Source organism: Mastigoproctus giganteus, chromosome 9 (genome assembly GCF_048544385.1).
Source record: "Mastigoproctus giganteus isolate SK-2022 chromosome 9, ASM4854438v1, whole genome shotgun sequence".
Lineage (NCBI taxonomy): Eukaryota > Metazoa > Arthropoda > Arachnida > Uropygi > Thelyphonidae > Mastigoproctus > Mastigoproctus giganteus.
In genome coordinates this window covers 113078600-113102955 of record NC_143583.1, presented here as the reverse complement: position 1 = coordinate 113102955, position 24356 = coordinate 113078600, and the positions used below count along the sequence as shown (strand labels likewise).

General features: G+C 37.5%; 1 protein-coding gene across 1 annotated transcript in view; it reads right to left on the bottom strand.

Moving 5' to 3' along the window:
- Mau2 (Mau2 sister chromatid cohesion factor) overlaps positions 1-23904 on the bottom strand; it is a 289027-nt gene extending 265123 nt beyond the window's left edge. The window contains exons 1-2 of the mRNA XM_090380613.1: positions 23680-23904; positions 3317-3334 (exon numbers count right to left, since the gene is read on the bottom strand). Coding sequence (XP_090236739.1) covers positions 3317-3334; positions 23680-23904 — 243 coding nt within the window. The remainder of the gene's footprint in view (positions 1-3316; positions 3335-23679) is intronic.
- Positions 23905-24356: the final 452 nt, after the last annotated feature.

Below are 24356 nucleotides of genomic sequence, written 5' to 3'. Positions count from 1 at the left end.
GGTGCTGATGCCTCCTCTTCCTTCTCCTTCAGAATGTTCCATGTCTCACAGCAATAGATCAATGATGAAAGGATGTGGTTTTTGAAAAAATTAGTCCATAAGACTCTGACATTTTGACATTACTGATAAATCTGCCAGAGACCCATTTAGAGTTCCAAAACATTGTGGGAGATAAGTACTACATCTTCAGCAAAGAGAAGTAGTGGGAGCTTCTCACCATCAACAGTGATGCATCCAGCAGACTTTCCTGGACATGGAAGAAGAGCCAGAGAGGATGATAACTTCACCTATCATGCTCTCCTTTGAGTACTGATTTTTATGGTTTCATTAAATAGTATTTTGTGTGGATTTCCCATTACTAATGTACCACACACATGAAATCAAAAACGCATCCTTAACAATGAACAAGAAAAAAAGAAGAGACACCCAATTTAGCAGTTTTCATACCAATGTAATCAGTTCTTGATATGGCAATCAGGATGCACTGTTCACCACTTGTTTGAAGTAGTCTAGGTTCAAGTCTCCCATCAGTGACTAGAGGAATTTTAAAAGGCCTCAATTGAGGCTGCAGTTAACTTATCTGGGCACAGGGAGCAGGGTTTTCCTCAGTGAGTCACTTTGGATTTTTTAGCCTGCACAACATGCAAATCAGCTTGTCAACACCCTCTGCACAGACAAAATATTCAATAAACCACATGAGCTGGTATACCACTATGACTAAAGCAGCCAATGTACTACTAACCAGTATCTCTCACCCTTCCCCCATTTACATTTTAAATTGGTTGGTCTCCTTTTGTCTGCCTTCAAGTTGGGTGGGTTTAGAGACCTATAATAGTCCCACATGTGCACTCCTACAGTTATATGAACATCTAATATAATAGCCAGGGCACAGCAAACATGGTCACTATGGTAACTAAGACCGCTCAGCTTAGTATTTTACAGGTCAGTATTTTACAGGTACTTTATTTTACTAGTATTTTACAGGTCAGTCTACTAAATGTTAGACTGAATTACCAGTTCTTTTTTATGATCTTTGCAAGATATGGCCCATATCTTGCAAGGATTGGCACAATGAACTATTAATGTGGATACTAAAAACTACTGGCATATAATAATGAATATAATCATTAATTGTATCTTAGAAGTCATGTGAGCTTGAACCACAGTCCATTCAAATAATGTGCGCTACTGCACTTTTGTTTCTGACCACCGGCTACATGAGGCCTATCTGGCTGAAGGAATATGATAAAGAATAATAGCCAAATCAACCATTTCCAGATTTTGTTGGGACAGCATGAAAATTAAAGTTACATGATTAAAATTTCATAATCAGTTTCTCATTCAACATTGATACAGACAATTTATTCTTTTTTTTAATTAATAAAGGAAGAATAAATAAATTGATCAATATTTGAAGGTTGTTCATTCACAAAAACATACTATTTACCTTGGGAATTTTTGTTTGCATGCGTGATGCAAAAGTCAGATGCTTGTAATTCAGATAGTGATGCATAACCAATAATTTAATACATTGTGCTTTTTTATGTGCTAGTAATAGTACCCTAGTAATAGTTAAGATATCATTTACGTTTAACATAAAATATATAAATATTGAAAAGCTTTTAATTTTCATATTTTGTTTATAAATGGGTTTTTTTTTTTTTTTGGTTTTTTTTTTTTTAGGAGCATTAGCAACTAAGGCCATATTGCTCCGGGATATGCGGTGGTCATTCCCTTGACCTTTCCGCATCCTCCGTATTTGGTGGTGACGGGCTCGAATCCCGGTCTAATCAAGAAGCGTGTGCTACGCACTGCTGCTCCTTCCCACCCGGCTACGGAGGCGCCGTTATAAATGGGCCATCTGATAGCATAATGTTCACATTATGTTGATATATTGGTGAGTTGGCATATGAATTTAATGTATTTTCACTTCATACAATTCAAATTTACTCCATTGTGGCTGTTTCAGAAGGTTTTTAGTATGCTATTTTTAATAAAATGGCATACTCAACTCTCTCAGTGGATGGATTTTACAAAATTTTACATTTGGGCCTTTTAAAAAGATTTGTCACGTCATCCTGAATTTCATTAAAATTGAACCAACAGAACAATTATTATTTCTTTATCCATCTGTCTGCATGTAATAACTTGACTCCTAGTGGACAGATTTTCATTAAATTTTATATTTCGTTCTTTAAGGTTAAGAACAATTTGTCGAGCCTTCTCAAATTTCATTAAAATTATCATTTCTGCAATTATTTCTTTTCCAACCATCGACAAGTAATAACTTGAATATTGTACATATGAAAATATTTTAAATATTTGTATAGTTTGTAAATATTTTAGTCCTGCTCTTTCGGATGCAACAATATTCCTTATGCATTATGAAACCTGAAGCAAAAGGCCTTTGGCTAAAATCTATTATTTGGGTACTACTTGTCTCCGTGCAGTGGCATGGTTGTAGAACGAAGTGATTGTCATGGCGAGTTCTGTGATTGGGGATTATTGTGAATGTGTTTTGTGTCTTTGAGGAGCGGGGTGCTTAGCTTAGGTAGGGTGTTCATCCCCCCCATCCCGCTGTTTTAAAATAAGAAAACAAGTTACCGATTTTAAAACAGCAGCAAGTGGGGAGAAAAACACTACAGGCACGTCAACCTAGGAGGAAAGGGGGGGGCAGAGCTAAACAGTGAGTGGCACCTGCCAATCACTGCCTTCTTCCTGACTTTTAGTCGAAGTATGGAGTCATTTCCAAGATCTGAATTTTTACCAGGCCTTTTCCTAAGTAACCTATGAAAATACTGGTAAATAATTACATTGCTATATTTATTTGACTTTGAGAATGCCGCACATTACAAATGCACAGGTAAATAATTACATAGGTCATTTCCTGATTAGATATGAATCAGTGTATTTCGACAGGTGTCGTTTACGTAGAAAATATTTGACTTACTCCGTCATACCCCCACATATTACGTAGAAAAGCATGTGGGGGGTTAGCAAGCAAAGGCAGAGCCCACTATAATAAAAATAAAGAAAAAGAAAAAACAATTAAATTTAAACTTAAAATATTCGAATAAAACAGAATAAACTAAATAAAATAAATTTTCTCTTGTGATATTTTTAAAATATTTTATGGGCCAGAAACTTCAGAATAATAAGGCACTAAAGCCAATTTTAAATTAAACTTCTCCCTAAACAGAAACATTTTACTTCCTAGTCCTAAGGTTTCATAAATCACAATTAGAATTAAGAACAGATTTGAATTATTTGAAAAGTAATTTACAAATTAAAAATAAAGATTATAACCAAAGGATACATTCTGAGATAAATACCACTGTAAAGAAAAGAATAATAATATATTATCAAAATGCAATTCCACAAAATCTATAACAAAAAAATTCAAGCTTCTGAAATCTACAATAATTTTTTTTTCTTCATAGTTAATGTAACAGACATTAGGCTATTCTAAAAAAAAAACATTTTTAAAATACAAATAGTATTGCTCCAACTAAGAAGGTAATAAACTAAAAAGATGTTTTGCTTTCATTAAACTCAAAAATTTGCAGGAAAATGCCTTACTATATAATTTTGTCTAATAAATTTTACAAAATTATAAAAAGTCAAAATTATTCATAAAAGTCAAGTCAATAGAGCTCACATCTGGTGAGTTATGGACTTGGCACACCCAGGGTACTGAGCTGGATATTATCATTCTTCTCTTTCTTGGTGATTCCCTTCTACTTCTCTCTCTCTCAGGGTAATTCGGAAATTTTTTTTGGCTGATGTAGCATAAGCCTCAGGTTTCCTTGCACTATGTGGCTAGTAATAAAACTGATTTACTTTTACTGCTAGAATTTCACAGAAATTCAAACAGTAAAGTTAATTCTAGTGAGAAAAAGTCAATCAGTATGCTAAAGTTGATCAGTTTCCTATAATTATGCATCCTAGTAATAGTACAAATTTAATACACAAAAAGCTATCAAAATGATCACAAAATCTACTACTTTTTAAATTTGTAAGCATTTTTAATAATATAAATAATATCTAATACCTAATATGAATAATATATAATATCTAATGAAATTTCATTAACAGCAAATAAACTCAAAGCATATAAACAAAATGAATTCCATAAATCAGCCATTCATTTATGGAATTCCATAAATGAATTTCATAAATTCAAGTTACGGGGGGAAATGTTTAGATTGGACTGCAGGAAGTTTTATTTTAGCCAGCGAGTTATAAATTATTGGAATAAGTTGCTTTCATGGGTGGTAGAGGCCGACAGTTTGGGGAAATTCAAAGGTCATCTGGATAGTACTTTCGGGTAAGGGAAGCGCATAGGATGATAGGATTAATTTCCTTTTTATTTATTTTTTATTTCATTTTATTATTTTTATTTATTTATTAATTATTATTATTTATTTATTTAATTTTTGTTTTTATCATTGTTTTGTTCGGATTTTTTTTTTTTTTTTTTTGGCTGGTGCAGCATAAGCCATAGGCTTTCTTGCACCATACGGCCGTTACTAATACTAATAAATGATATAACAGTGGTGACCAACTTATGTATATTCAGAACCCCCCCCTTTTTTTTATTCATTATGATGGTCAGGGCCAAGACTTTAAAATGCTGATCTAATATACAAAAAAGGAAATATTTAAAATTGATAAACGTCCAAACTGCTTAGAATTAACCATATCAATCTGTAAGAATAAAAATCTTTTAAACTGAAAGATACGCAAAAACAAAAGGGGGGGAAATATTTAATTTATTTTGGGACTTACCTTTCCAATGCTTTAACTGGCTGTAAAAAAGCAAGTACTAATACATAGTGCCAATTATATGAGAAAGCATTCTCTGTGCATATTCTGTTGTACAGGGAGCAGAGCAGCAAATGATTTTTTCCCAAGGCTGTTTAATTAGCATGAAATTAAACTGCTGTATTGTTTATATTTGTTTGTACATATTGCACTACTGTGTATTATATGTGTAAGACTGTATTTATAGGCTGATTTGCATGTTGCGTGAGCTTTAAAACCAGAATAACTCACAAGGAGGAAACCCCACAATCTTTACAATAAATAAGATAATTTAAAACACATTGAAGAGCCCTTTAGAAATTCCTCTGGTCTATGGTAGTACTTGAATAGAGACCTCTCCAAATGAGTGACGTGGTGAAACCACAATACTGTCACAAAGGACGATCATGCTGTGATCTTCCCTTAGGCATGCAGGGTTCTATGGTGTTTACTTACTCTGAAAGTTATTTACAAATTTGTATTTCTGTTATTTCTAGTAAATAACTTCGCAACTGTGATGGCATGTTGCATTACCAGGATACCTGCCCACTCACTAATGAAGAAGCCAACTAGCTTTGAAAAGATCGTGTGGGTGGTGGTATTTTTCTTATTAGTTATTTATAAGATCAAATGCATAAGGCATAATTTCTTATGGGTTTAGGTAATTACCTATATAATATAGGTTTAGATATACCATAGTTTACTCATAAATTTGAACATGTAGTGTCATAGGCATCGTTTTAATTGTATCTCATATTGTGGATGCCTTCACAACGACATAGCTGGTGTTGCACTACTTCAAATAAATAATGCTTCTCTAGTAGAGAAGACTACTGGTATTTATTTTCAGTGGATACCACCACCCAGACAATCGTTTCAAAGTTAGTTGGCTTCATCATCAGTGAGTGGGCAGGTATCCTGGTAATGCAACATACCATCACAGTTGCAAAGTTATTTCCACAACATGCGAGATGCCAAATGGTGTATCTCACACCATCTTTTTCATCTTCTAATAATATATTAGAAGATGAAATTTACAAGGCATAATTTCTTATGGGTTTAGGTAATTAACTATATAATATCGGTGTAGATACAATTAAAACGATGCCTTTGACGCTACATAAGTAGTTCAAATTTATGGGTAAACTATGGTGTATCTACACCGATATTAGCATTAGTAGAGGCATTTGATGCAAGAAAGCAAGCTTAGGCAGCATCAGCCAAAAAAAAAAAAAAAAAAACCCACTTCCACTTCACCCCTCTGTTCGTTCAAAATACCTGTCCAGCTGAGCCTTAAACTTATTTAGGCTATCAACTTCCACTACAAGGGATGGAAGTCTGTTCCACCAACCAACCACCGGCTGGCTAAAGGCAAATTTCCGCACGTCTATCCTACATCTGTCTTTCCTCAATTTGAATTTATGCCCTCTCAGGTGATTATTCTGAGCTAGAGGAAGAATCCCATCAGCATTGAGCATGCTCAAACCATTCAAGGCTTTATACACCTCTATCAGATCACCTCGCTGGTGCCTAGTCTCCAGACACTGTAATTTGCAAAACTTAAGCCTTTCTTCGTAAGAGCACCCGTTTGTTCCATTCACTAATCTTGTTGCCCTTCTCTGTACTCGTTCCAGCAGCTCTACATCCTTCTTGAAATGAGGCCTCCAGACCTGTATACAGTACTCTAGGTGTGTGTGGCCTGACCATTGCCTTATACAAGGGAATAATCACCTCCTTATCCCTGCTAGAAAAATTCCTATATATCATTGACAATACACCATGAGCTACTCTTGCAGCCCGTATGCACTGCTCAGAGAACTTCATATCTGCCTGCACAACCACCCCCAAGTCCATTTCATTCTCTACCACTGTAAGTGTAGTACCATAGAGTTGATACGTTGCTCTGGGGTTGCTGTTTCCCATGTGTAGTACTTTACATTTGTCAATGTTAAACTTCATTTGCCACCTCTCAGCCCATCTGCTCAACCTTTCCAGATCCTGTTGCAGCAGCATAGTGTCAGTAGTGTCCTTGACAACCCTGCCAACCTTTGTATCTTCTGCAAACTTGGACATTAAGCTTGATATACCATCATCAATATCATTTATAAATACAGAAAACAATAATGGACCCAACACTGACCCTGAGAGACTCCACTAATAACATTAGTCCACGATGAGCAGTGTCCATTGATTACCACTCTCTGTCTTCTCCCCCTCAGCCACCCCTTTATCCATAGCAGCAACTTGCCTCCAATGTCACACAGCTCCAATTTGTGTAGCAGTCTTCCATGTGCAACCGTATCAAAAGCCTTTCTAAGATCCAAGTATATAATATCAAAGCTATTCCCTGCATCCAGTTCTTTTGTGACTGCATCACAGTACCAAATCAAATTGGTCAGGCAAGACTTCCCCTTAACAAAACCATGCTGTGTTCTTTAACCAGTGCCTCCATTAATTTTCCTGGAACAGAAGTTAAGCTCACAGGTCTATAATTACTTGTGTCAGCCTTTGATCCTCCTTTGTGAATTGGGGTCACATTTGCACATCTCCAGTCTATGGGTACCTCCCCTGAGTCCAAGGAAGCTCTCATAATTATGGGTAAGGGTTTGCTTACTTCCTTTGCTGCCTCCTTTAACATAACTGGATAGATCCCATCCACCCCTGGTGCCTTTCTTGTGTTTATCTTCAACAGTTTCTCCTCCACTTTACTCCCAGTTATTTCAAGATTCTGTAGCTTACTGCTAGAGTTGAATACACCTCTGGCATTCCCCTCGCTGAATAACTCCTCATGTGTGAATGTCGATGCAAAATATTCATTTAGTTTGTTAGCTACCTGAGCAGGATCATCAACAGTTGACCCATCGATATCAAGTGGACCAATCTGATTCATCCCCTTCCTTCTAGAGTTTACATAAGTAAAGAACTCTTTGCTGTTTTTCTTTGCATCCCTTGCCAAGGATTTCTCGTAATCTGCCTTCGCCTGCCTAACCTCCTTTGTAACTTGGTTGCATATCAACTTGTATCTATCATAGTCTTCTGTGTCATGTGTTAATTTGTAAGTATCCCATGCATTTTTCTTCTCTGCCATATGCCTCATTATTCATCTGACATCCATTTTGGCCTAAACCTTGAACAATATTTTTTAGTTGGTATAAAGCCTAGTAGCTTCCAAGATAAGTTCTTTGAATGCTTCCCATTTTGAATTTGCTGTTGGTAACATCATCAGTTGGTCCCACTGTATAGAATTTAAATACTGTCTCAGTCCATCGTAGTCGCCTTTACGGAAGCAAAAACCCTTCCCTTTACCCCTAATGGTAGTTACCTCTTTGAGTAAATCCCATTTCAGCACACTGTGATCACTGCCACCTAGTGGTTCATTTATCTGCAGATTCTTAATGCATGAAGAATCACTGCTGATAATCAAATCAAGAGTATTACTCCCTCTAGTTGCCTCTCGAACATGCTGATGTAGAAAACAATCATCCAATAAATCCACAAAAGCCCTGCTAGTGTGTGAGTGACCAGCCCCCAAATTCCAGTCAATATCTGGGAAATTAAAATCTCCCATTATAAGACTCTCTGATTTACTGGCCCACTCTATTTCCCTGTACAGTTTCTTATTATACTCATCAGAGTCATTAGGCCTATAGCACACTCCTACTCTCAATTTTGATCTCCCAATGCTTATGTCACACCAAACTGACTCAACACTGCACTGTCCAGCCATGTCGACTGGCTTCACTTCCTTGGTTTTTATGTGTTTCTTAACTAATAGCATAACCCCCTCCCCCCTTCCTATCCTGTCTATCCTTTCTGTAGACATTGTACTCCCCAAATTCCAGTTCTGCATCCCTTATATCTGTGTGACACCACGTCTCTGATATCCCAACGATATCTGCCTTTGATCTTTTGAGCAATACCTCAAATTCATCAAATTTATTTACTAAACTCCTAGCATTGGTGTACACGCAAGTATACCTGCACCTGTTTCTATTCTTAGCTACCCTAACACAACCCATGTGTTTACTTGTACCGCAATGGCTCCCAACAGTCTCTGAAATATCATGCATCTTGTTTTTCAGGCTTGTGCTCATTCTAATAGAAGCAGTGCAAGAATCTCTTTCACCTCTGCCAGTGGCTACTGTCAATCTATTATTGTTTGTTTCCCCCCAAGCTAGCAGTTTTCCGACCCACCTAACACTGCCTCGATAGCATCAGCAAATATTCTTGCACCCTTTCTATTTAAGTGTATCTCATCCCTGTAGAAGCAATCTCTCCTGTTAACAAGTACAGTCCAGGCTGAAAAAAATTCTACCCCTTGAGCCTTGCACAATCTTTCCAGGGCCGAATTGATGGACAAGGCTCTCATCATATACTCCCTCCTATCGTGTCTGGGCAGAATTGCAGACACTTTCAATTTCAACCCTAATTCTCGGCTTTTGTTCAACAGTGACCTGTACTTGCTAAGTAATTCTGCCGGTCTCCTATTCTTAATATCATATATAGTTATTATATAGTTATATTTATATGGTTATATAGTTAATATATATAGTTAATTATAGTTATATAATTAATTATATAATTATATAGTTAATTACCTAAAGCCATAAGAAATTACGCCTTGTGCATTTCATCTTCTAATACATTATTATTTATACACCATTTGGCATCTCTCATATTGTGGAAATAACTTCGCAACTGTGATGGCATGTTGCATTCCCAGGATACCTGCCCACTCACTGATGACGAAGCCAACTAGCTTCAAAATGATCTGGGTGGTGGTATCCACTGAAAATAAATAACACCATCGTCTCTACCAGAGAAGCATTGTTTATTTGAAGTAGTTCCAATACCAGCTATCTCGTTATGAAGGCACCCACAATATGAGATACAATTAAAACGATGCGTTTTGACACTACATACGTAGTTCAAATTTATGGGTAAACTATGGTGTATCTACACCGATTTTATATAGTTATTAGTTATCTGTATTTCTGTTCTTTGTGTTTCTGAAAAATTGGCAGATAAGATGTGATGGAAGACATTATTATTATTATTATTATTAATGGCCATATGGTACAAGGAAGCCTGAGGCTTATGCTGTACCAGCCAAAAAAAAAATTCCCAAGTTACCCCCTGAGAGAGAGAGAGAAGTAGAAAGGAATCACCAAGAGAGAGAAGAATGATGATATCCAGCTCAGGACCCTGGGTTTGCCAAGCCCATACTCACCAGATGTGAGCCCCCAGGGTGGCATGTTGACAAAGGTTTTGACTAGAGAAATTGCTGTTTTCAAGAGCTCTATGAAGCAGAGCCAACTTGAGATACTGGCTGACCAAGCATTTTCCAGGGTACCACAATCCAAAGGGTGCCAACTGGTTGAATAAAATAAAAGTACATACAATTTTGCTTATTTTTAAATATTTCTATTATTTTTTTTTTAAATATTTTAATATTTTTACTCTTGATATTTTTATTTAATTTGTATTTTTATAATAAACAGTAAAATTATTTCATGTTTTTAAATTGTATTTATCCTATATCCCCTTCCCTACTATTATACCAGTGGTATCGGGGTGTTGAAAACACCCCCTGTTTTCAACACTGGTACAATAGTACCAGTGGTAAAATGGCACCCTGGATGCCATTTTATCTGGAGACAAAGCCACTGTTATATTTCATTCTGCCCAGTTTACTATTGGTGATAAGTTATTTCTGTAATTGCCATTCATCTTTCTTATATAACTCTAAACCTTTCTTTTTATATAGGAAAAAGTTATCTGTAGTGGAATTTGTGGAACTTAGATTTTTTTTTTTTTTTTTTTTCCCTGTTGCAATCCTCATTCCACATGATTTTGGAGATATAATGGGAGGGGGGGGGGGATAATGTTTTGGGGCTTGTAGCATGAAGCAGTTTTCTTGTTATACACTGATGAGCCAAGACATTGTGACACCTACCTAATATGATGTTGGTCCTCCACGTGCAGCCAAAACAGCTCGTACCTGGCGAGGAATGGACACTACAAGATTTCTAAATGCGTCTTGTGTTATCTGGTACCAACACGTAACCAGCAGTTCCTTTAACTCCTGTCAAGTCCGTGGTTGAGATGCCACAGATCAGAGTTGCTATTCTAACACAAACCACAAATGCTCGATGGCATTGATGTCTGGGAAATTTGGAAGCCAGGGCAATCTCAAACAATCTGGGCTGTGTGGCATGGCGCATTACCTGCTGAAAGACGGCACCGCCAGAGGGGAAGACCGTTACCATGAAAGGGTGTATCTGGTTAGCAATGATGTTTAGGTAGGTGGTAGACATCAGAGTGACCAGCACATGGATGACTGGAACCAGGGTATCCCAGCAGAACATTGCCCAAAGCATGACACCGCTGCCACCAGCTTGTTTTCATCCCACGGTGCATCCAGGTGCTATAACTTCCCCAGGTAAATGATGCACACATTGTGCAACAGGAAGCCTGATTCATTGGACCAGATGACCTTTCAATCACTCGTGGTACAGTTTCGATTCTTGCATGCCCATTGTAGGCACTGTTGCCGGTGAACGGTGGTTAGCACGGGCACTCAGATTGGCCTGTGGCTACGCAGCCCCATTTTCAGCAGGGTTCATTGTACTGTGTGTTGTGACACATTACTCCTGTCACCAGCATTCCAATTACTGGCAAGTTGCGCCACAGTCACCCTTCTGTTGCCATGTACCATCCGGGAGAGCCTTCGCTGACCTCAAGCATCGATGAGCCATGGTCGTCCAACATCTCGTCAGCAGTTCGTGTGTTTCCCCTCCTCGGACCACTTTCGGTAGGTACTAACCACGGCTGACCGTGAGCATCCCACCAGCCATGCTGTTTCAGATATGCTCTGACCCAGTCGTCTGGCCATTACAATTTGGCCTTTGTCAAACTCACTTAAGTCCATTGCCTTTCCCATCTGAAGAATAAGAGTAACACTGATTAATGGAGCTCAGTATCAGGTGTTTTTTATACCGTGTCCTGACCTGCACATGTGCCGCAGTTCACCTGCAGTTGCTTCGATTTGCATAATGACTCACTGGTCATAATGTTTTGGCTCATCAGTGTATATGTTACTACATCATCAAGTGTTCTTTGCTGAACTCTCTACAAATCAAACTGAGCCAGTGTTCTGAAGTTTTCAGAGTTCCCTTTTTCGAGGCTTTCATTACAAATTTCTTCACAGCAAGCAAGCAAGGTACTTCTTTTGTCAAGGTAATAACTACTTAGTACTGATTACTATTTAATGGGTCACTGAGTACTTTCCAAGAAAATTTAAACACTGCTGTAGGAAATTCAGACAGGTTTCTAATATAGTGGTTTCCCATTGTCTTCAATGCCTGTATTACAGTTATCCATTCGTGTGTGCGTCCGTGTGCACTCAAGTGCATTGTTTGTATATTTCTTTTGTTTTATTTTGTTTCTTTGTTTATATATAAATCATACTTGTTCCATTTGAGATCAGCTAAATCAGCACTGACTTGAAAAGAGCTTCAGAAATTTCTCCAGTATATAATGGCTTAAACACAGACTTCCCCAAATTAACAACAGGGCAAAATTACTATATTGTCACAGAGGATCCATGAAGAGCGCACAAAACAGAAGAGGGAATAAATGTCTATTAAAATATACAATGTGAAAATCAGTATTTTTATATTCCTGAAGATATATAAAACTAATTTGCATTACTAATTGGATTTGAAATGGAGATCTATAGATATAGTTTTATCAGATAAAAATCTACACTCCTTGATGGCACACTATGTGCTACATGCCCTGGTCATCAACTGGGTTATTATTATTATTAGCCATATGGTGCAAGGAAGCCTGAGGCTTAGGCTGCACCAGCCAAAAAAAAAAATTTCTGAATTACCCTGGAGAGAGAGAGAGAGAGAGAAGGAAATCACCAAGAAAGAGAAGAATGATGATATCCTGGACCCTGGGTGTGCCAAGCCGAGGGTCCTGAGCTAGAAAACATCATTCTTCATTTTCTTGGTCATTTCCTTCTTTCTCTCTCTCTCCAGGGCAATTCAGAATTTTTTTTTTTAGGCTGGTGCAGCATAAGCCTCAGGCTTCCTTGTACCATATGGAAGCCTGAAGCTTTAACACACAGCTGCAGACAAAATAATTTTACATATTTCCATAGTCATCCTTCTACTTCACTATCCCACTTACTGGGTAACTAGTCCTAATAGAAGTATTTTCTTTACTATACAATTTGTTAGCAAGCTTTAGGTTTCCTGTAATAAATTGAGAGCACCCCTTCGTAAGAGCACCCCTTTACAAAGGGGTGCTCTTACGAAGAAAGGCTTAAGTTTTGCAAATTACAGTGTCTGGAGACTAGGCACCAGCGAGGTGATCTGATAGAGGTGTATAAAGCCTTGAATGGTTTAAGCATGCTCAATGCTGATGGGATTCTTCCTCTAGCTCAGAAAAATCACCTGAGAGGGCATAAATTCAAATTGAGGAAAGACAGATGTAGGATAGACGTGCGGAAATTTGCCTTTAGCCAGCGGGTGGTTGGTTGGTGGAACAGACTTCCATCCCTTGTGGTGGAGGTTGATAGCCTAAATAAGTTTAAGGCTCAGCTGGACAGGTATTTTGAACGAACAGAGGGGTGAAGTGGAAGTGGTTTTTTTTTTTTTTTTTTTGGCTGATGCTGCATAAGCTTGCTTTCTTGCATCAAATGCCTCTACTAATGCTAATGCTAATTGAAAGAAGGAAAACCCTGTTCCCTCTGCCTAAGATCAGCTAAGTGCAGCCCCAATTGAAGAATTCTTCCAATCGAATGGGAAGTGAACCCAGACTTCTTCAAATGAGCAAAAAGTGGCAAATTACCATACTCACTCAACTGCCATAAAAGACATGCCTGTCCACATAAATGAAATTCTATTATTTCATTTTTAATAAGGTCATTTTATGCTTTACAGATAATGTGTTTGTCAATTTTAGACATGTTGCCAGTTGTATACACTTGTATTATGAAAATAAATAAAAAAAAAATTCGGGGCAAAACATACAAAAAAAAAAAACCCTTTGAGAATTCTGATATATTTAGTGAAACGCATAATGAAGGAATCGACAATTAAAACAATTTTAGTTCATTGAGATTTCTCTCATTGCCAATCTCAACATCATGTTCTTTGGCATTACAAGAATGCAAAACGGGATGATCTGCAAGATTTCTATTTTTCTTTTCCTTTCTTCTGATGACAATGTTTTCTCAGATCGTGTAAGTGAAATTACACTTATAGGGATGAAATCCTTTATTCCACACTCCACCTTAAAATTTCATCCTTTAACTATGCCTTGGTTTTCCAATAAATATGCTAAGGCTGTTCAACAAAAGAATGTTGCATACTGCAATTAGCTTGCATCCAAATCTCCAAGTTCATTTTCTACCAACACCAAAGCTTCCAACAATTGTAAAGCAGTTATTAATCACTCCACAGATTTTGAATGGGCTAAGAGTTAAAAACTTGTTTCTTGTCCAAATTGTAGTTGAGCATCTTGGTCTCTTGTCAAAGCTTTTTTATTGGCTGCAACTCTACCCATCTCTATTCCCACCTCTATCAAAACCAGTTGGTTTTATTGTTGCTTCAGGCTAAAGATAAAGCTAACCAGCTAGCATCCTACTTTCTTCCAATTTTTGTATAGATGATCTTGGTAAACCACCTCCTACCATTCCCAATACACTCCATTCAACTTCCTGTGGACTTTCGTCAAAAGAATTTTGAACAGTCTTGAGGACAAGAAAGCACCAGGTCCTGATGGTATTTCTCGACTGTGCTCACTCCTGTTCTGTGTCACCTTTTTACACTTTCTTGTTCCACTGGTGTTTTTCCTTCTGCTTGGAAACTGGTTCATATCCAGCCAGTTGCTAAAAACAGCGACAAATCCCTCTCAACCAATTATTGTCCCACTACACTTACTTCTACTCTTTTAAAAGTAATAGAGAAATCCATTAAACGCCAACTCATATGCTATCTAGAAACCTTCCATCTGATCAATGCTTGCCAGTATCATTGCTTCAGTGTCCATTGGCTGGTGATATAATGGCTTATGTTACCAACATACTGTGGGTGATAGTAGATAGCTCTTTGTCTACAGACAAATTCAATGAAAACTTTTGATGAAAGCTGTTGCTCTTGACATTTCGAAGTCTTTTGATCATATTTGGCACAGAGGTCTTCTAATTAAGCTTCCATCTCTTATGGTTTGCCAACTGCTTTTTGCAATTGGTATCCAGTTTTCTCTCTGACTGCTCACTGTGGGTGATAGTAGATGTCTCTTTGTCTAACTTCTCCACTAATGCTGGTGATTCCCAAGGTTCTGTTCTTTCTCCCACTCTTTTCCTTTTAGATACTAGTGAACTTCTTCTGTTGACTGGAAATCTTATCCACAGTTTTGCAGATGATAGCACATTGCATCCACCTTCCAGTTAAAGAAACCTCGTCCTGCACAAACAGTTAGTTAGTTAGTTATTTGGTTTTTAGGAGCATTAGCAACTAAGGCCATATTGCTCCGGGATATGCGGTGGTCATTCCCTGACCTTTCCACATCCTCTGTATTTGGTGGTGACAGGCTCGAACCCCGGTCTAATCAAGAAGCATGTGCTATGCACTGCTGCTCCTTCCCACCTGGCTACGGAGGCGCCAGTGCACAAACAGCTTCAACCTCTCAAATATCCAATCCCAATTCCTCAAATGCTGATCTACAACTAATTCTCCAGTGGGGCAAAGATGCTTAATGCTGATGATATATTTCAATTATATTTAGATTAATTTCAATCGTTCTAAAACTCAGTCCTGTCTTATATCTCACAAAAAGAATTCTTCTGCGCCTATGCTTATCTTCAGCAATACAGATTTCCAGACAAGATCACATATCTCTATTAGGGATTACCCTAACTTCTAATCTCTCTCTTGGCATAAGCACATCACAAATATTACTTCACTTCCACTGCATCTAAGAAACTGTGTTTTCTCTTTTGCTCTTGGCGCTACTTTTCTTCTAAACAGCTACTCACTCTGTACAAATATCAAATCTGCCCTACAATTGAATATTGTTCCCACATTGTTCCTGAGAAAGGTTACGGGGTCACGTTCCCATAAGCCCTCTCTTGGGTTTAATGGCTCGATTTAAAAGAGAACAGTTAGGTTAATTAATGACTCATCTCTTACAAAGTCTCTCCACTCTCTGTCTCACAGACATTCTGTTTCTGCTGCATGCCTTTTCTATAAATACTTCCATAGGCACTGTTCTTCTGAATTAGTTGTCTAACTTCAAACCCACAGAACCAACTTTTCTTCTTCCTCTTTTACTCCGACTTTCATTTTCTGGAACAACCTCCCTTCAGTGTATTTCCTGAAAATTAAATCTACAAAAAAGTCTAATGTCAATAAGTATCTTCTTAACCTTCAACCCACATACAGTACTACAAGTTCTAACCCTTCATGTTTGGGATCTGGATAAAAAAAAAAAGTAAAGCTGCTAGACGTGATGGCATATAACCAGTTATTCTGAAGGAGGAGGGCAAGAGAGTACACTGAACCATTAAAGCTAATTATGAGGTCGTCACTGGACCTGGGAGAGATTCCTCTGGATTTGGAATATAGCAATACAGGTAGTTCTATGAGCAAAGTGGATACCTACACAACAGTCAGAATGACTGCAGTGGTGAGGCAAGTCATGGAGACAAGTGCAATACTACAAGACTTTGTTAAGGAAAAAATCATATTTAACTAACCTTGTTGGCTATTTTGGCATAGTTATTCACAAGCTGGGTGTGGGAAATAATTTTCGACATCATCTGGATTTGGATTTTTGCAAAGCATTTAACTGAAACCCTCACGAGAAGTTACTGTATAAGCTGGAACATGATCTGACATTAGAAATGGGGTCCCCCTCAAGGACTGGTTCTGGAACCACTGTTTTTTCTAATTTTCATAAATAACATTGATCACAGTTAATTGATGGATAGAGGGCATGATAACAAATTTGCAGATGATGTGAAGATTGGGAGAGTGGTTAATGATCAGCAGCAAGCAGCACTCCAGGATTGACTGGATAGGCTTCAAGGGTAGTGAGAAAAGTGGCAGCTGTTTTAATGCAGCAAAATGCAAGGTTCAAAAATAGCACTTGGGGGATAGTAGCCCAAAAATAATACTTGATCAGGTTAAATTAAAAACAGTAAAGGAAGGGATTTGGGAGTTACAATACGATTGCACATGAAGTTATCCAAGCAGTAGAGATCTCCACTCATTTATTGAAAATCTGCTTGTAGAGATAGAGCTGTCATAAACCCACTATACAGGGTGATTCACTACCAGTGAATAACTTGCAGAAGGCGTAGGGGGTACAAAGACGAATCGGAATCACATAGCATTGCAGGATCCGAAATGCCTTCGTCATGCAGTAGAGGACGTTGAACGGGAGGTTGTGTGAACAGCGATCCCGTTGGAAGTCAGCATTTGTGAACCGGTTCCCGAGACAGTAGGATGGACGAGTATTCAAACGTTGAACTGGCCGACATGCACCTCGCGTATGGAGCTGCAGACTGTAACGGGCGCGCCACTCTGCACTTGTACCAGGAACGTTTCCTGCACAGGTGTGCTCCTCATCATACAATTTTCGCACGTGTCCACAGAAGGTTACGTGAGACTGGTTGTTTCACGAGAGGTACCATGAATCGAGAGTGAATGACGAGGATGCCAGACAATGAGGAGAATGTCCTACGTCTTGCAGAAGGCAATCCGAGTACGAGTACTCGAGCGATAGGCCAACGATTGGGTATTTCCCAATCCACTGTATGGAGGATACTGTCAACAAACCAAATGAGTTCATACCATCTGCCAATCATTGGAGCCTGTGGACTGTCCACTCCGGAGGACTTTTGCTACTTGGTTTCTTCAACAGAAACGGTTCGCAAATGCTGACTTCCAGCGGGATCGCTGGAAGTCAGCATTTGCGAACTTCCATACGTCGAACGGGAGGTTCGACGTCCTCTACCACATGATGAAGACATTTCGGACCCTGCAATGCTATGTGATTCTGATTCATCTTTGTGCCCCCCACACCTCCTGCAAGTTTGTCACACTGGTAGCGAATCACCCTGTATAATGCAATCATAAGACCACACCTTGATATACCATGTCCAACTATACCAAAAATCCCATACCTAATAAAAGATATCAAGTTACTTGAAAAGACCCAAAGATGGGAAATGAGCTTAGTGAAATCAGCAAAAAGGCACCTGTATGAGAAAAGACTTCAAATGCTTAGGCTGCAGAGCTTGGCAACCAGGCATCTTAAAGAAAACCTGACTAAGGTTTATAAGGATCTGAGAAGACACAGTAAAATGAATGAAGGCAAAATTTTAACTCTTATAAATCATACCAGAACTAAAGACCATAAATTCAAATTACAGGGTCCTCTATATTGGATTATAAGAAGTCTTCTTTTAGCCAGTGAATTTTAATTGCTGGAATAAGTGATATGAGGCTGCAAACAGGGCGTAGAAATTCAAAGGTCAACTTACTTACATGAGGAGAAACACACTGGCTGTTTATTTTCTTTTTACTTTTTATATATTTATTTATTATTTTTTTTTATTATTTTTGGGATAGTGCAGCAATAGCCTATGGCTTCCTTGCACAATATGGCTAATATTAAAAAAATTTATTACAGTTAGCACTACGGTTTAGCAGAAATGTTTTAGAGTTTTACAGAAAATGCTTTTTATTGCATAATTTAAACGGAAGTAAACAAACAATAATCACTGAAGCAACACTTTTCTAGTTCATGTTCATAAGTGATTAATCTCCTCAGCCCTCTCCATTCAAACTGAAGTGTTGTTAACCTAAAAATTAAAAAAAATAAATCTGTCAACTACTGAATGCCAGGCACTCAGGATGAAGGGTCCATAGTCATGAATAGCCATTAGTGTACTATCTCAAATAGAGAGCTTTATGGTAACTGAAAAAAGTTTATAGTACCCCGACTTGGCCTAAAACTGAGGAACTAATGAAAACGTTGTCTATTTGAGTCTTTCCAGTTATGAATGACAAGGGTGGGACAAGCGACTCCGACTTCTTCCTGGAGAAGCGACTGGCAGGCGAGGGCCATGCAAGACTCCGCACAGGTGCCTTCCCACCACCGCTGCCTCAACACTGCCTCTCTGAGTACCTCCTTGCCGGGACAACTCCAGCTTTGAAAATTGTTAAAAAATACTTCTCATCGCAAAATTTATAAATGACCTTTATAGAATTATTGACTATTTAGAAACCTTTTTGTCACCAAAAGGAGAGTTACTTAGTACAAAGAAGCATGATATCGAAATACAATAAAAAATTGGTTTTTTAATTTTAACACAAAAAGTAAATGATAGATTTCAATCAAAATAGTTTTCCCTTGATAAACATCAAATAACCCATACCTAATGTGATTTTTAAATTTTTAGCTCCATTAGCGACAGAAATAGAGGGGGGGGGGCAAGAAAATTACTCACATTTTCCTGACTGGCACAGCCATTTTTAATTTTAAAAATATTTTAAAATTATATTTTAAACCTACTCGTTGAGCTCTTTCCAATGGTGTATAATAAGCTATAGGTTGTCAACAATATTTTGTCCCCCCATATCTCAGCCAAATTTTTGATAACAACGATCAATATGGCATTATGTTGGCTCACATGATGTACAAACCCATGCAAAATTTCAAGTCAATAAGTTGAGTGGTTCCAGAGATACAATGCTGTGACAGACGGATGGACGGACAGACACAACCGAGTGACATTATAAGGGTCCTTTGTTAGACTACAGACCCTAAAAATAAAAATTATCAAAGTTGCTCAGTTACTCTAAAAAAAACCAAATGAGTTCAAAAATAACAGAGCAATTTCCCCGGGGAGCAAATTAAACTATTCTAAACAGAAATCACTTTTATCTAATAGGGGATATTGCTAGTTAACTGGAACTTTCATTGTTTGTGCTTGATAGTACATTTCACTAAAAATATACCTTAAGTAGTGTGCTATGTTTAACTACTTAAACAAAATATGTTAAATTGTCGAATATGCTAAATATAGTACATAAAAGCTGAAAATATTTCATTATTACCCATTTTGTTTTTAAAAGATGATACTTTACGAAATCTATGGAAACGTTTGTAAGATCAAGGTACAAGTTCATAAATCAAATACGCAGTGTTGAAAATTTTTGTTCATAAGATTGAAAGTTCATAAACCAGTTCACTGTAATTTGTTATTTCAAAATGCAGAACAAGTGTTATTAACTTAATTTAATCGGATCTTAACTTTTAAGAATTTTTCCAATAATAGAAGAAAGGGTATGTAGCACTAACAACAACAATGATCTAACAGAGGAGAGGAAATTTACTCAGTTGTGGCCTTACTCGTACCGAAAAAAAATAATTTGTACTTCTTTCCATTATATTAAAATTAAAAAAGTGCACAATTTTAGCCTTTCTGTAATTTATATAACAAAAAGATCTGAATTATACTGTGCATCCACTTTCATAAAATTTTATAGTACTACTACCTGGGGCGCAGTGTAACCGTAGTCGTTTTTGCACCAATAAAATCAAAATCAAACTACCTGCATGATGGTGATGTATAGGAGTTTAATGGCACAAGGACTGTCATTGCCAAATTATGCTTCATCTTATATTAATAATACATCTTTGATGCTGTACAAGTCTGAAGGCTTCATTTTTGGAAGGGTGTAGGTCTGCCGGAATGGGTGCAAAGAAGATCAGCGAGATTGAGGTGAACAAAAGGGTACTCTTACCAAAGGTTTCAGTTCTGCAAAGTGCAGCATCAGGAGACTAAGCACCTGTAAAATCCAACTGAGATGTTTAAGGCTTTGAATGGATTAAGTAAGCTCAATGCTTATGACATTCTGCCTCTTGTGAAGACTACACATATGAGGGGGGGTATAAATTCAAACATATAGGATGGTTGCAGGAGAGATGTTTGGCAATTTGTCTTCTGCTAGCAGGTGGTTGATTGTTGGAGCAAACTTGCATCTAATGTTGCAGAAATGAACAGTTTGAATAAATTCAAGAAAGAACTTAACTGTTTTTTTTTTTTTGCTGATACTGTATAAGCTTGCTTTCTGACATCATTTATCACTATTAACGCCAGTGGTGGGATTCAGCCGGTTTGCACTAACCTGTTCCTAGAGTTCGCCAAACCGGTCCCTAAAGGCCATTTCACACTGAACGCCATGTGAGCTATGCTACTTTTGGTCTACGTTTGGTTTTTCTTTTTTACCTTGAAAGGGGGAAGTAAGGTGATACAGAACCGGTTTTTAAAATATTTGATTCCCATCACTGATTAACACTAATACTACTGCAGCAGATTGTGCCTCCATGAGTTAGTGTGCATGTATCATTTGGACTATTTTAGAATACGCACCAAGATCATGCAGGAGGTATTAGTACATTATATCTATTACTAACTTAAATGAGTAATATTCTGTGCATCATTCTCATGCTTGCCAGTTAGTTATTTAGTTTTTAGGAGCATTAGCAACTAAGGCCATATTGCTCCGTAAATATGCGATGGTCATTCCCTGACCTTTCCGCATCCTTCGTATTTGGTGGTGACAGGCTCGAACCCCGGTCTAATCAAGAAGCGTGTGCTACGCACTGCTACTCCTTCCCACCTGGCTACGGAGGCGCCTCATGCTTGCCAGACAAAAACCCATGTTAATATTCAGCCACAGTGTGAAAAGCCCATAAAAGTTCTTCCCATCTTAGTAAGAACCAAACCAAGACTATTATAACACAATGTGAAAGAATAGCTGCACTGTATATAGAAACAAGGGTTTGTGTATTTATTGTATTTTCTTATTATATTTTTGCACTAAAAATTATTCATATTATTCCTTTTTACAATTATTATTTTTTTTACACTAAAAGAATTATACAAGCTTTGAACATTCGTCTCCAATAAAGCTGCATGCTTTTACAGCTCTGGTGCAGCATAATGAATATAATGAAATAACACATTTTATTTAAGATAGTGGTGCCACCCAGCCAGTAAACCAGTTCAACTGAACTAGTTTTTAAAAATGTGTAAACTGCAGGAAGTATTTTTTAATATATACAAAAAATATATCAAATTGTAAAAGTAATACATTTTATTAACAGTGCAAGCATGGGAAAACAGCAACACAAACCATATTAATGTAATAATTCCATAATGCAGCTGCAACCATAAGAACTACATTTCTTTTACAAGTTTGTTTTATTCTGCTACTAGATATGTGCTTCACTAAGCGGTTTGGAACTATATATTTATCAGGCCAATACAAATCCTTTTTAAGTGCTCACTAAAAAAATTATTTCAAGATTTTAATTTGACAGGCTGTTATTTTTATACACTTTTAACCATAATCAACAGATGCAACCCTTCTCATTGCAGATGGAGTGGACTAGCTGTTAATGTGGCATAACATGACACCATTGCGTATATCAATTGTTTCAGACATCCAAACAAGTTGGGGTGTTTTGAGGCAAAATAAAGCCATGAAGAAAACAGAATGTATTCTATTTGGATAGTTCTCCTACTTTGCTGTATTACAAAAAGAGAAACATGCTTTGGCCAATCCACACAAACAAAAAATTAATGAATTTAGATCAAAAGGGCAGAAAAATCTTAAATAGTATACCAAAAAAGCATGCTGCACCACATAACAGTTATGCTACTTGCATAAATGTGTCTGATATGAAATAGGCATACAAGTTAGAAGCTAACTTTTCAAGCACCTGTTGCAAATTTTTGACAAAAAAATGAAATATAATAAAAGCAGAAATATATACATGCAGAAATAGTTTTCCATAATAGTGGCTACATGCCATTGCCTATACTTTCACATATAATGCCAATCACATCTGGTGAGTATGGGCTTGGCACACCCAAGTCCTGACCTGGTTATCATCATTCTTCTCTTTCTTGGTGATTCCTTTCTACTCCAGGGGCTCACATCTGATAAGTATGGGCTTGGCACACCCAGGGTCCTGAGCTGGATATCATCATTCTTCTCTTCTTGGTGATTCCCTCCTACTTTTGACTCTCTCTCTCTCTCTCTCTCTCTCTCTCTCAGAGTAGCTCGGGAATTTTTTTTTTTTTTTTGGCTGGTGCAGCATAAGCCTCAGGCTTCCTTGCATCATATAGCTAATAATAATAATATTCTCTCTCAGGGTAACTCGGGAATTTTTTTTTTTTTTTTTTTTTTGTCTGGTGCAGCATAAGCCTCAGGCTTCCTTGCACCACATGGCTAATAATAATAATATCTTACTGGGACACAGAAGTGATATGCAGAATTCACGTGCCTAAGGAACAGTCAATGATATGATCTGTCAGCTGCTGTATGTAACGTACCTCTTCGGGTCGTATTTCCATAAATTTAGTTTCCATCCGCATATTTCAAATACGTAAAAATATCCACAATATCTCAATTTCCATAAAAATTTTGTGAATTTGTGAACTTTCTAAATTTTGTATTAATGTATTTTCCAGAAACACCTTATATATGAATGCATATAATTAAAAGGTTACATAAAATACCATGATGTCACTTGGCGTAGAAGTAAAAAGCGTGCAATATTCAATTGTAATAGCGTAGACTTGAGTTAACACTATATACAGCTGACAATAGACAGAATGATAAAAGTTTGGAAACATCCTAGTGTTTAATTTACGTTGTTTCATCGTAAACTTTTTAAACATGGCCTCGTCTGCGTTATTTTGAATTAAAGGAATGGATTTTTCACCCATATTTAAATGACCACATTGCAGATCTCTTATATACACATCATACTCACCGCTTTTTCTAAATGCGACTGTGCTAAATCAGTATTTTTAGTGTAATTCAATAGAATGTTCCCCAACTGAAGATGAGTACGTGCTTCCACTTTCTGTGATGGCTTCAAATTAAATATTGCTACAAGACACTGAATGCAATTTCGTATATTTGGAGGATTTGTTGTCCTAAATTCTTCTGCTAAAGCCAACAACGCTAAATAACAAGCATCTTGAGTTGTCGCCATAGCCACACTTTCAAGTTGGTAAAGCCAACTATCATTAACAGTAAATAGTAGTACCCTCTAACGGGCACAGAAAATTGCCTACATAGAAATAACATTAGAAGGTAACAAACAGTTCCTGTAAACTTTTAGTTCACGATTATAGAACCGTTGATCAACAGAAAGATTTCAGTGAGTGGGATTAAATCAGTTATACAGCTTGAAGTCCTAATGGAACTTTAATCGCTTCTCAAGTACTAAAGGCAATCGTAATGTAGAAATACCTTGCCACCGTAGCCGACTGATCAGGAGCGGGAGTGCAGTAGCACATGCTCTTTGAGTAGACTGGGGTTCAAGCCCCTGACTGCTAAATACGGTCGATCTGCCAACACGCACTGGACTAGCTTGGCAGATTATGGTCCATTTCCCTCAGCATGAATTGTTGAGCAGGCTTACCTCCTTCAGTGGGTTGATAA